This window comes from Eschscholzia californica, unplaced genomic scaffold (genome assembly GCF_041429995.1).
Source record: "Eschscholzia californica isolate CP2 unplaced genomic scaffold, dmEscCali1.0.p SCAF_6, whole genome shotgun sequence".
Lineage (NCBI taxonomy): Eukaryota > Viridiplantae > Streptophyta > Magnoliopsida > Ranunculales > Papaveraceae > Eschscholzia > Eschscholzia californica.
In genome coordinates this window covers 27491385-27504654 of record NW_028238483.1, presented here as the reverse complement: position 1 = coordinate 27504654, position 13270 = coordinate 27491385, and the positions used below count along the sequence as shown (strand labels likewise).

The window sequence follows — 13270 nt, the reverse complement described above, 5'->3', positions numbered from 1 at the left end:
ACATAATCAACATCAAAAGACAAACTTTAAAGATTCAATAGAGCTAGAAGAAAATATCATTTAGCTGCAACTGCAGTTTCTTAGTACATTAGTCACATAATCATAAATGAACCGATCCCAAGATAGGAATTACATCATTAATAAATCTTGTTCGAGGCAATGAAATAAATACTTAGACTGACGAAATATCAGAAAAACAATAATAACTTGAGCAATCTATCAAACATGAAGCATTGAGGCTCTTTGGAGCTCTATCCTTAATGGTTTTAGGCCTCAGCAGAAGCACTTGCAGCACTTAGATCGACACTAAGATTAAGATCCTGGAGAGTGAAGCATAACAAAAACAAGCAGATTAGTAAAAGCTCACAAATTTGTTGATTTAGATATGGAATGAGTTATTTATGTTATCTTGTGAAGATCTTATCAGAAGTTGCTAAAAACATGTTCTAAACACTTATTATGTGTAAAAATGTAATTCTTATATTGAATCGATTCGTTTAATTTAGAGGGTGCAACTAACTTAGTTGAGAAAAGATCGATAGCTTATAAACCATTACCTTTCCGGTTATCCTGTTGTACATGGTAATCACGTCATTTACTGTCGACTCGAAGTGTGTTGTTGCATCATAACTCTGCAAGAAAAATCCAAGTTTCAGCATTTTATTAGTTCCTTTTGAAAATCATGAAAACTAGTCTCTAAAGAAAATGCAGCTGACAAGTATTGGATCTTCGCGATTGTTGACTACACTAAAAGGATAAAGAAGATTGAGAGAAAGCAAGGCTGCCTCTCAGTAAAAGCTATGTCTTCCCGAACATCGTTACTGATTGAGATAACAGCCTTAAAAGTCAATATTGGAGTTTGATCAAACGATTTGTATCCAGAGGGGTTCTGCTGCTATTTCATGCCCAGGGATGTTCTATTAAGCATCGAAAACACTAACTCTGGCATATAGGACTCTTGAACAACTAGTGGTTAGATTCACCCATCTCTATCACTCTGATCCCAAAGGTACAATAAAACTCGACATATGTAATGTAATATATGTATATATTATATTTGTGATAATGATATGTGTACTTACAGTAGATATGAAGCAATTGTCGTCTATATCCTTATTGGTTGGTTCATATCTGTCATAAATATCATAAAATATTTCATCAACAGGCCCAAGTAGCTCAATTCCAGGCTGCAGTTCCACCTCAGGCTTGTCGGTTTCTGCTTCTGTCGAGACGAACGCTATATATTTTCCTTTTGGAGCCACATTGTGGGCATACGAGCAGCAGAAGAGGTACCTACATCAATTATACCAAAATTTAGAGATATTATGAGCTTCCTTTCCGTCCATGCTCTATTTTTCGTTAACTTTTCATTAAATGCATCTTATTTACTTTGGTTGCCTTTTAACTTGTCTGTTTTAGACCTAGAAGTGGTTTAGTCATTACCAAATTCTCGTCAGGAGTCAAGACACACAAGGAATAGAAAGTTACGATGTTCATATCATAATTTTTCTATGTAATTTAGCATTATACGAGATAATTTAACACTCTAGAGCTTACATGTCGGATTTGCGGCCAAGTTGTTTTTGTGGCAGAATGACCTGAACAGAGTGAGAATCATCGGTATGTGGGATGGGATGACTCATTATGCATATAGCACGAGCAACTCTTCCAACCTTTTTAACCTGTTTTTCAGTAAATAGAAGATCATAATTCAAAGTCCCATAATTGAAGACTATTTGAAGACTAAAGGTAAATTAAGGCAGAAGTGTTTTGAGCATCGTTAAAGGTTTTACCTTCTCAGACAAATAGGAAGGATCACATACAACTTTCTTGCATTTTGCAGTTTCTCCTTCAGATGTCACACCATAGGCTTTTCCACTTTCGTCAAATTCTACCTGTTACTCAAATGTTAAGAACTCAGCTGTATTGATGCTATTATATATCATTGAATATCATAATAGTATATTTCTCGTTACCCATGAACTTTGGAGGATCACTAATTGATTAACCAAACTTATGGGGTTAATACGGAACATTATCCATATCGATGTTATCATAAATTTTTCTTTTAGTCACCACCTATAAAAACTTCTGCATTTGATATTACAGAGTGTGACAAAACATTCTGAACATTTTACGCTCTCATAAGCTTACCTTACACTCTGGTTTGTGGAGCATATAGGTTCCACCATAAACAGCACTTAGACGAGCAAATCCCTACATATTATGACACATTTCGTTAAATCAGCATTTTTCTTTCCGATTTATACATACAAGTTTTGGGCGAAAACAAACCTGTGGCAGTTCGCCTAAACCATATAGTGGGTAGATATAGGGAGATCCGCCTTGAAAACGAGCCAATGACTCCACATAAAGCTTTTTCAGAATAACAACCGAAAATCAATTAGCAATAGTTAAATTGATATCAAGATCACTTTATATCAGATCAGTATTATTTGTACCTTCATTCTCTTCACAAAATCCATTGCAGGTTCATCCAAGTAGCTATCATCCTTGTGGAGCGCCAAAGCGTGCCCGATGAAGTCAACCGTGTTATCTTCCAGCCCGTACTTTCTACATCACAGTAGAACTTCCATTAAAAAAAAAAAAACTTCAAATGGGTATCGACGGAATCACAATAATAACCAGGAGTAGTGTTTGCAACTTTAATTCAGTGAAATTGAGTAAACAGAAAGCGTGAATGGGTAAAAGGGAGAAGAGTAGAAGATGAGAAAAATACGAAATAACATCTCTTGCTGTAACTTTGTTGAGATCAAGCCCTTCATGAGATTTTGGATCATTCTCTTCATAGTCCTGAACATAAATGAAGAACTTTCGAACTCGACGCTTTTCAAATAATCCCATCAATTGAGATTTCAATGCTTCAACATCAGTAGCTGGCACTTTGTGTATCTGGTATAGAATTTGTTGTTTTGATTATGGCACACTATCAATATGTAAACAGTCGAATGAAAAATGAAATTAGAAGAATAAAATTTTACCTTTCCTTTGTTGTAAACAAAACTGCCATCAACAGCCTTGAAGTTCAGATACTTAGTGACATCAGTGTGGATGAGAACTCGAACCAGAGTACCATTCGCCATCATGAACTGCTCAAGTACAAAAGCCGTAAAGGTAATGTTTCTTTTTTCTAAGTCAGATCTGAAATCTGACTTGAGGTCTCAAATGACGATCTGTCTGACTTGCATAAAATTGAATAAATATACCTTAGGTATCATATCAACATTGTATTCCTTGCTTGAACCCAAATGTTCCGGAGGCTTGTCATCACCTCTGAATTTTTTCCACAGCTATAACCAAAATCAAAAAATAAATTCAAATCAATAATAATAGTTCATCAATAATCTCTTTCCACGAATACGAATAGGAATCGATTCAAATGTACCTGAACGAGATTCAAGGATGTTGATTCTCCTCCATAATAATCATTCCTGTCCATGTGTAATACCTGATTTAAAAGAATTTGATATTTAAAAACAGAACATAATTGAAAATGATGGATCCATTTTCACACCTAAGCAAAATTCAATTTCTTGATAAGAAAATGAAGGAAATTTCAATTGATTAGAGAAGGAAAAGAAATTAGAATTAGGGCTTACTTTGAGGCCATCAACAGATAAAAGACCGCTGAGAATGCATTCTTTGAGGCCAGTTCCCAGAACTATGACGTCGTATTCTTCATCCATGGCGTGCTTGACAAGACCAGATTCAGAGAGAGAGAGAGAGAGAGAGAGGAAGAGAGATTTAGAGAGAGAGAGAGAAAGTGGTGAAAAGAGAGTAGAAAAAGAAGAGAGGAGGGATCGAGGGGAGGGAGAAAGAAAGAGAGTGGTTTATATGATGTAAAAGAACAGGTCTTTAGCGCGAGTTTCTCGTTAAAAAACCGTTATACTACCCGCCCAAATTGAACACATCCCTCCTTCTTGCACGTGCTACTTTTTCTCTTTTAGGTACTTTGTTCTTAACAAGTCAAAGTCTCATATATGTGAATTTTTTTTTTTGAAATGGTATACTGAGAGAGGGCGCTCGGAAAATAAGAATAGGAGGAGACAACATAATTTTAAATACAATTTTTTTCTTTGTCCTCACGAAGGATATGTGGAACTCCTCGCTGAAGCTCGTTTGGTGGAGTTCTTCATATGGGGATGTCGTGTTCCAATTAGCTAAAATATTTGCTGCTCTTATTTGACTCTCGGTATATATGTTCAACCTCAAGTTCTTGTAATCCTCCAGTGAGGCGCAAAGTCCTTCTCCAAATGTTCCAACAATGCCATGGTAGATGAGGTCCTTGTGCCTTGAAGAAGGATTTGATTGTCGAATCAGTATTAAGTTACCCGACTTAAGTGAAGGGCGTTAGCCAATTTAAGTCCTGCCTCAATGTGTTGGAGCTCATGGTAAGTAATAGTTGAAGGATTCTCATAAAAAAAAAAAAGTAATAGTTGAAGGAGTCATTGTCTCTATTGTTGCACTTATAGTATTGCCTTGTTCATCGCGAGTGATAGCACCATAACCGCCTCGGTCTATACGAAGTGAGCCATCAATGTTAATCATAACATAATTGGTTTTGGAGCATTATTCAATTTGCACGTTTTTTTTCTTGGGTATCCAAAAGTAGCATTTATACCCAAGTTTTTTATGAATTGTCTGTTGTAGGGAGTGTCCACAATCTTAATTTGTGCACCTGCGACTGCTACTTTCAATCGCACCTCGTTGAAGATTTTACATATCACACACTTAGCTAGCAATTACTTGGCTGTAAACATCATTCGTTTCCTTTCACCCTATATATGATATAAGAAGTCGATGAATAATAGTTATTTTAAATTATTCAATGAAGACCCACCCTTAAGGAAATTAGAAATCCACTCCACATACTCCTCCGAGCCAGAAAACTCTCAAGCATGACATCCAATCAATCGGGTAATCTACGTCCAAACTTCCATTGCAAAGGCATTGTGTGAAAATTTGAAGCTCACCCTCCATCCCATTTAGGCATAAACAATACTTAGGATCTATATGTCCAAACCCCGATTAAGGAGTTTAACTTTAGTTTTTAGTCTCAGGTGGATCACCAACCACCTATAAAGGAAGGATGAGGTATCATATCCTTAGACCAAATAATAGATGCCCAACCTACTTTCTCTTTCGTTGGCCTCGTGAAATTGTAAGTGTCTTTCATAGTGTATATTACATCATTATCACATTTCTTTACTAAGGTATCTACCTCTGAGTTATCTATGTGAAACTCTCAGATCCGTCTGCATTGTCTCCCAACATAACTTTAAGACGAGCGGGAGATAACACATTCACAATACACGAGCACATCCTGGAGTTTGTATGCCAGGTGGAATCATAATTAAATTAAAGTGAATTTGCTTGATAGACATCCTAAGGGGTGTCAGGGGTCATCACAAAATCTAGTCCTCTTCATTTCGCTTGATATGGTGAACTATATTTTTTACATCAATTCTTTCCACTAATATACTCCTCCAACACATGAAGAGTCCATTGGAGCCTAGATTTCAAAAAAAAAAATCGTCCCTTTCACAAGATTCCTTTGCACTTATCCGACCCAAATTTTTTTTTGTCAGAGATCATATCCCTCGTATTCCTCATATTTGTTGTTTATTGTTGTCATAAACACTTCTGATAGAGACACCTTCTTCTTCGGTAGGGAAGCATACATCAGACCATGCTACATTCTGAGTATTCGACTATTTGGAAGACAGATCAGTACATGTCTATAGGAATTTTCAAGATAGTTTCAATTACTTTGTGAACCCGTCTAAGTAGCATGAAGCAAGCAGTCCGGTATACTATCATGTTGAATAGTACTGCTTTGATAAGCAGGATCCGACCTGCATACAATATGATACGAGCTTCCCAAGACTAGATTCTTCTAGTAAGATGATTCAACAAAAGCACAAAATCTGAAAAAGACAATATAGAAAAAATCAGCGGTAAGCCAAGATATTTGATAGACAACTCTCCAACTAAGAATTAAAGTCAGTATAAGTGCACCAGTGACCTCTCTATCTCTTACCAGCACAATACACATCACTTTTATTATAATTCACTTGTAAGTATGTACCTGTACCAACCGAAAATGTTGATAGAACTTCACGAAGCCCTTCTGTCGATTTTTTTATTGTTTTTTTATAAACACAAATATATTGTCAACAAAATATAAATCTGAGATCATTGTGTTTTTTGCATCGTGGATGAAGGGCTATGTCTTGTAATTTTATTTCGGGAGATTATTAGGCCGTTGAAGAATCCCATCACTAAAACAGAAAAGGTAGGGAGATGTTGGCCAATCTTAACCAAATTTATAATTTAGACAAGTGAGATATAAGTAAACAATTAAGCTACTTCCAACAAAAAATAAAAAATAAAACTAAACAATTAAGCATTTAAAAACATGAATAAATATAGTTTAGGTTACAAAAGAAGATCCAACTCTGTTTATTGTAACATGAATCAACTATTTTGTAGCATTTTGAGATATGAATCAATTTATTGTAACCAACTCATCATTTCAGCCCCTGTATTTTGATTGGCTATCATTTTGATGTGTTTGAAGTAAAACGTCTACGTATTAAATAAGATATCTAAGTTCTTTTGACAAATCAAAATTGAACTTACTCCATGTGTTAAGTTAAAAAATGCCCGATGTGAAGGGTATACACTCCATAAAATGTCAAACCATTGTGACTCTAGAAATGTAACAAAATGTATAAAACCCAAATCATTTGGGGTAATATTTTGTAAATCTCATGTTTATTTTGTTTTTTGTTAAGGATTTGATGAATGCTTATATCTGGTAAGAAAAAGGCTCAATAACGTTCACAAAAGAGGTGAAAAGTGGGACCGAGCCCACACGAATTCATGCTCCTGCGGCGCACAATAGCGCTAACAGCTAAGTCGGAGTTCACGTGAGACGTCAGAATCTCTTAGTACTTGAATCAGGATAAATGGTCCTTTCTAGGATTAAAAATCTCACGGCTGAAAAGTAATAGATCAAGAAAATGATATGACCCACTTAAAGATCTAACGATGTAAAACTAATGAGCACGCAATAACACTGTAACAACCAGCTATAGCATAACAAAACTATTCTAAGTTTGAATCCTGATTGATATTGGCATTAAACCCTGGGGCCAAGGGTTTTTCATACCCAAACAGGGAATGTTATTAATGGGTTCCTGCAAAAGTAAATTAACAGAAGAACAAATTTGAAAAGAGATTGAGAAAGAAGTTTCAACTTCATTTCTTTACTCTCAATTCACAGTCAAACTCATTAATCAAAACCCTTAATTCATCCTCACTTATATTTTTTCTCATTGTCTGAATCTAATTCTTGTAAATGAGATGGGTTCAGATTAATTCAAATCAATCAGCTAGCCAAACATTACGAATCAGATAAAAATAAATATAATGAAATTTGACTCGAGTCAATTCAATTCAGACCCTCAAGTTGGATTTCTGAAGAAGATGAAATGACAAAGGATGACAAAAAAAACTATGAAATTAACAATCTTTAAGTTTTGGTAAATTTTCATGAGTCATGTAGTATATTCATTCAATCTATTTGAAGCTCATGATTAAATTGAAGTTAAATAGAGAGAAACTCTGTCAAGGAAGAAGAAGAAGAAGAAGAAGACTGGATAATTAAAACTAAAAGATTTAACCATGGTAATTTAGAGAGAGAAAGAGATAACAAAAACCCATTTTAGATAATCTGGAACTGCATGTTGGTTTCAAAGAGGTGGTTCAGATGGCTTTGATTCTCCATTGATTTCAACTGAAACTGCGTCTGAAGGAAGATCATTTGCCGGTGGAGGTGGTGGTGGTGGTGGTGTTGGTGGTGGTGGGGTGATTCTTCCGTCGATGCAAGAAGAACATTTTCGTTCAACCCAATCTTGAAGATTGAAATATCCGCCATAACCTATTACTTTTCTTCCACAGAAAATATGTCCAGCCAAGACTGATAACAAAATTATGAAAACCATCACTGTAAGAACAGCAATAACAGGGGTGAATTCAGCAATCTTCATTTCAATCAACTATGTAAATAAATTCCTACCCTCTTCAAGAAATCGGACGAAAATCAAAACCCAGAAGGGAATTTGGAAATTTAGAGAAACTGAGGTAATTTAGGGATTGAAAATATAGAGAGAGAAAGAGAGATAAAAATGAGAACTTTGTAAGATTTTGGTAACGGAATCACGAACTGGTTTTCAGGATTATGATAGTGGTTTAGGATCAAGAATTCTGTAATTCTGGTTTTCATGTAAAAAAACAACAGGAAATTTGTTTTTTTTACTTGGGGAAGAAGAGATTAAAAAAGTTTTAACCTTTTTGCAATCTCTCTCACTCTAGAGAAAAAAAGTTTGGAATGTTCGATTAGGAGTGAATATCTAGAGAGAGAAAGAGAAAGAGAGAAAGGGGTTTAGATTAGAGAGAGAGAGAGAGAAACCACCTCAAATCAGCAGAAGAAAACTTAAAAAATGGAGAAAGGTGGGAACATTTGGGTTCACAAAACCACTAAAGAAGGAAAAAAACAGTGAAATCAACGAGGTTTACCTAAGGGTCTTTACTAATAAAAAATTGTTGAAAATACCCCTAGAAAAGTTTAATTTATAATAAAGTCCTAGGGTTTCTTGTTTATTTCTTAAATTGAACGAGAAGGATCACATAGCTAACAACATAATCTTTACTTTTTAGGGGAGATTATTAGGAATTAAATGTGGTTTTGTTTTTTCTAATAAATTTTGCAAGCGTTTTAGCTAAAGCTAAGTTGAAAATTTTTTGGTTTTCAAAGTTATTAACGGCTAAGTTTCTATTTATGTTAGTAGTTCTAAATTTTGAAGGTTTTTACCAAAATAATAGTAGTAATTTTTACACATGATGGATTCAAATTTCAAAATGTAAGAAGATTGTATCTCGATATTGTTCTAAATAGTATGGATTTGGGTTTAACGATCCGTGAGAAGATAAAATGTTGATTAAAATATGAATCTATAGTAAAATTTGATGTTCGGTATCTATGTAGTTTTGCGTGAAAATTTGAGCATACTTGTAATTTCAGGACTCTAACTATATACATTACTATGTTTTAGGATCTTTCTTCGTGCAATTTGAAAATAATGTTTTTGACTCATGAAATATTGTCCCAACCTATATTGGTGGCATTCATATTTTTGATTTATGATCATGAGTCAGCTGTAAACGTTTATAGAACTTCTTAATGGATCTCTTACAAATGAAAATGTATGTGTTTGTTTCTTATAATATTACGAGAGACAAAATTTACAAAATTATATTTTGCCGATTATAATTCATAGTACGAGTTGAACTTTAAGTATGATTCTAAGATAGAAAAAAAGCAGTTCATTATCATACACACGGGTAACGTTCTTTGCATGCATTTCTCATGTTGCTCGCATACAATTTGCATTCCACCTACAACTAGCATGCACAAGTAGTACATTGTTGATGTCGCTTACTTGCATTCTAATTGCATGTTATTTGCATTTTAGCTATTCAAAATTACATACTACTCGCATTGTATTCATGTACAAAAGTATCATTCTTCATATCCATGTAATATGTATCAAAATATATCATCGTGTCGAGCACTTCTTAACAGTTGTTAAGTTCTAGAGAAATTTTTGTTCTTACTTTTTTGTAGAGTCTGCCGAAATTTGTTATTCTCTAACATTATTGTTTTTCATTTGATCTTATGACTCTAGGCATAAATCTGATGTGACTTTATAGATTGGAGCTTTCATTGATTCTTATCTACTTCCTCTCCAATCATGGGAAAACACATTAAATTCCTGCTTAGAGTCGTTCACAGTAGTTTACTTTTCCGTAGCGTTTTTGAATGAAACATTACTAAAAGAAGTGCTTTTACACTAAGAGTGCTACACGTTTATTCATTAACGCAATAAGTTGAACATAATACAACATGCTTCTTAGAGTACAGGCTAATGCTAGTTCCCCTTCGACATTTTTCTCCGAAACGGTCAGGTTCGAACTTTGATCTCCCCAGTGAAGAGATCCATATGTTACCACCAACAATACTAATTACTAAATCAGTACATATTTGAGTTGGTTAGTTAACAAACCTACAATTTTTTCTTATCTCTCCATCTTGTCCAATAAGAACACCAATTTTGCTCAGTTTAACCATGGCTGCTCCAAAATCTTTATTGAACAAATAAGGGTATTGACTATATTTGTTAACCAGGGCTGCACTTTTTGAATCTGACATGAGAGCTTGGTCTGATTGAAGAAGCCCTGAATTGTTTACAAGGTTCTTGAAGTATACATTATCAAAGCTATAAGTTGTAACAGAATCTAAAGGAGACAATTTAGTGTTTGAACCATCTTGATTTGGACATTGGTTTTGTAGATCTTTTAAAACCGAAGGATCGAATAATGGGTCGGGTTTACCCGTGCCCTGAAAGTTGAAGAGTCTGTGCTTGAAAGTGAAGCATTGAGCATATCCAATAGTGTGTGCACCTATATGTTTAGAAAGAAAACAGCTCAAGTTGTGAAGAAAATGAATTTTTTATGCAAGGACTACTCAGTCCGGACCCCTTGACTGCCAATATTATCTAGAATTAGCCGTCACCTCGTCTCCTGACACCGTTTTATAGGTTTGAGGTCCCTACTTTGGGACTTTGAGGCCTTTTGGCCTGACTTGTAAGGGTTCATGCCAGGAACAGAACACTAGACAAGTACGTACGTAGTCAGTATTTTGGGGTGTCAAGAGGGGTTCTGAGTGGGCTTGTGAGGGTTCACGTCGAGAACAAAACTCTGGACCCCACATGGTGGCGGCTATTCAGTGACAATACCCACAGGCCCAACAAGGGCTGGGTCGTCTCAAAGGGAAATACTAGTATGATAGGAAACCTGAGAGGACAACAACATCATTGATGTCTAGACCATTTGAAGTAAATTTTGCAGTGATGTTCTCAAGAGACTCAAAGGGTGAAGGTATCTGCTTGTTAGCTGCATCAACACTTGCAGTTTTGCCGTCTCGCCTACCTAGTGGTACATAATAATATGATCCTCCACTCTGAAACAGTTAAACGATTAATCAAGAGATTTAATCTAGTCAACCAGCTGATAAAACATCTGGATAGTTTATAGTTAGTTAAAGAAGTAGAATAGAACGTAAGACAAATAAAATTAAAAAAGCGGCAGGAATAAGAACTAAGTTGGTAAATGATCAGCGAGCTCATTTTATCATGAAGAATGTTACTAGACGGATCTATAAGATACCCTCACTCGATGATGCTACGTAGAGGCCAGCCGAGGTGGCATCACCCTCACCACATACTTCTGCGGCTGCTATATCTTGAAAATTTAATGACTTAAAAATCAACAGTACATATTGTGTCACTAATGCTTTAAGGGAAACTATACGTAAAATATAATATTCAATCATTGTAATACTCGTATACGTGTGTGTGCATATCTGTATATCTACATATGTACGTATGGATGAGTTAGTTCCTTACAAGGTAGACAGAGTCTCTTGCTGCAAGAGTTAAGATATCAGTGCAGGAAACAGTTGATGGACAAGCTTCTTCCACATTAGCTTTAATTTCATCAATGATCTCAAAACCTCTTGCCGAATTTCTGTTTGCTCCCGCGTTCTTCTCCCCTTTTAAAGTATTTGTGTCATCAAGTAATACCGATCCCTCGCACCCCTACTCGCATCAAGTACAATAATTGATGAACCATATAGTTAAGTAATATAGCAATAAAGACTTATAAACAATTATGAACTAAGACTTCCATTATTGTCCATATTATATACTCACAACCATACATGCAGAAATAGAAGTTATTCAATGTACTAATATAGACTGTTTAGGGTCTAGTGAATTAGAAAAATTCATTGCATAAAATCGAGTTAGTTAAGGATAAGTGTTAATTACATTGACGAAACAATCGTGGAAGTGCAACCTCAAGAGAGAAGCTGCCATCCTCGTATCATTGTTGACAGCCGACCATATTGTTCGTCGAACGATTCTATTGAGGTTAGGACAACTTTGTCCATAATAGTTATAATCAAGTTGGCTGGAAACCATTAGATGGGGAGTGATAAAGAGGAAAATTATAAGGTAAAGTAAGCTTGGGGAAGTGATGATCATGGAACATTGACTACTATAGTAATGGTTTTGATTCATGGCTTCTGAAAAATATATAATTTGAAACTTGAATCTGTTTGATTGTGAATAAGGAAAGAATTTTTCATAGATTTATAGAGACAATGAGTACAACACTTTGAAGGTTTTTTATGAGTGGGTATTGGAGAGTGATGTATGTTACTAACTAGTGATGTCCAAATCATAAGCTACTAGATTTAAGGGTTTGGTAAAATTCCATTGTTTTTGTTTCCTATGTCATATGCCATTTTTCTTCAATTCCAACATGTGCATCTAAGTTGTCTCTTGTGCCATTTTGTTTTTCAATTCCAACATGTGCACTTAGAATACTTTTACCAACTTTTAGCCTAATGAATTACTAAGCATTAAGTAAGAAAGTTTACCTTCAACAAAAAAAAAAGTAAGAAAGTTTACTGATTGGGTTCCTTTTATAAGTGTACTCTAGTTATATCATCCAGTTAATGTTGCTTATAAGGTAGGAAAAGTGTCCCATCATAGTCATGTACTCATGTTTTATCATATAGACGGTTATTTTATTATATTGTTTTGTTGTTTCCACTAAAAGGAAGCGAATAACAATATTAATGGAGCTAATATTTCTCAAGCAGAAAACTAGGTCAAATGTTATGCATTTTCATATAAGACCAAAGTACATCTGCATAAATTGACAAAAACGATGCGCGAATATTTGTTGCCATTTTATTACACGACAAATTTGAACCATTATAAGAAAGAAAGTTAATGTGAGTTCTCCAAAATCAACGATGACTATGAGGCAGTGCATAGATTCAACTCCTGGAAACTACAGATTACCTTCTTCATTTATCTCGTACAATTGATAAACGCTAAAGAACATATATTTACTTATATGTAGTTTCTCTGTCTATTTAGGGTTCTTTCTAGTAGCAAGTTAAGGAATTTCTATGACAGTCTTCAGCAGTTATCACCATTTTATTCTGTGTCATTGCAACAGTCTGACAATACATCGCTTAGGAGAGTGTATGAAGGTTGAGCTACAACTACAAGCTCCAGTTCCGTAAGTGTTGAACCCTTTTAGGTGAGCT

At 35.0% G+C, this 13270-nt stretch overlaps 2 protein-coding genes and 1 long non-coding RNA gene across 4 annotated transcripts; all 3 read right to left on the bottom strand.

Annotated features, from left to right (window-relative positions):
* Nucleotides 1-40: 40 nt before the first annotated feature.
* On the bottom strand, nt 41-3892 carry LOC147533089 (guanosine nucleotide diphosphate dissociation inhibitor At5g09550). The gene is made up of 13 exons (XM_086646011.1): nt 3621-3892; nt 3407-3469; nt 3228-3311; nt 3003-3110; nt 2741-2913; nt 2463-2574; nt 2296-2376; nt 2155-2217; nt 1794-1895; nt 1558-1682; nt 1083-1293; nt 558-632; nt 41-320 (listed from the first exon to the last, which is right to left on the bottom strand). Exons 1-13 carry the CDS (start codon nt 3705-3707, stop codon nt 267-269), a joined length of 1338 nt encoding a protein of 445 aa, XP_086502137.1. The 5' UTR covers nt 3708-3892; the 3' UTR covers nt 41-266.
* Nucleotides 3893-5356: 1464 nt separating this feature from the next.
* Nucleotides 5357-8567, bottom strand: LOC147533088 (uncharacterized). The gene is made up of 2 exons (XR_015227298.1): nt 6047-8567; nt 5357-5948 (listed from the first exon to the last, which is right to left on the bottom strand). It is a non-coding gene; the product is annotated as an uncharacterized LOC147533088 (long non-coding RNA).
* Nucleotides 8568-9931: 1364 nt separating this feature from the next.
* Nucleotides 9932-12318, bottom strand: LOC147533087 (peroxidase 10-like). 2 transcript variants are annotated; one of them, XM_086646010.1, is made up of 5 exons: nt 11976-12318; nt 11553-11744; nt 10942-11107; nt 10115-10548; nt 9932-10060 (listed from the first exon to the last, which is right to left on the bottom strand). In XM_086646010.1, the coding sequence occupies exons 1-4, from the start codon at nt 12225-12227 to the stop codon at nt 10139-10141; spliced, it is 1020 nt and encodes a 339-aa protein (XP_086502136.1). In that variant the 5' UTR covers nt 12228-12318; the 3' UTR covers nt 9932-10060; nt 10115-10138. The 2 variants fall into 2 exon arrangements, with proteins under 2 accessions (XP_086502136.1, XP_086502135.1); XM_086646009.1 differs by having other exon boundaries at nt 9932-10548; nt 11976-12309.
* Nucleotides 12319-13270: the final 952 nt, after the last annotated feature.

What these genes read in the sequence shown, in the direction of transcription:
- LOC147533089 (XM_086646011.1), bottom strand. Translation starts at nt 3,707, where the DNA reads ATGGATGAAGAATACGACGTCATAGTTCTGGGAACTGGCCTCAAAGAA. An exon ending in TTGTTTACAACAAAGGAAAG is followed by an intron (nt 2,914 to 3,002) that starts GTAAAATTTTAT and finishes ATTCTATACCAG; the next exon opens with ATACACAAAGTGCCAGCTAC. An exon ending in CTTGGCCGCAAATCCGACAT is followed by an intron (nt 1,294 to 1,557) that starts GTAAGCTCTAGA and finishes TAATTGATGTAG; the next exon opens with GTACCTCTTCTGCTGCTCGT.
- LOC147533087 (XM_086646010.1), bottom strand. Translation starts at nt 12,227, where the DNA reads ATGAATCAAAACCATTACTATAGTAGTCAATGTTCCATGATCATCACT. An exon ending in TCCACGATTGTTTCGTCAAT is followed by an intron (nt 11,745 to 11,975) that starts GTAATTAACACT and finishes TGATGCGAGTAG; the next exon opens with GGGTGCGAGGGATCGGTATT. An exon ending in CAAGAGACTCTGTCTACCTT is followed by an intron (nt 11,108 to 11,552) that starts GTAAGGAACTAA and finishes TAACTGTTTCAG; the next exon opens with AGTGGAGGATCATATTATTA.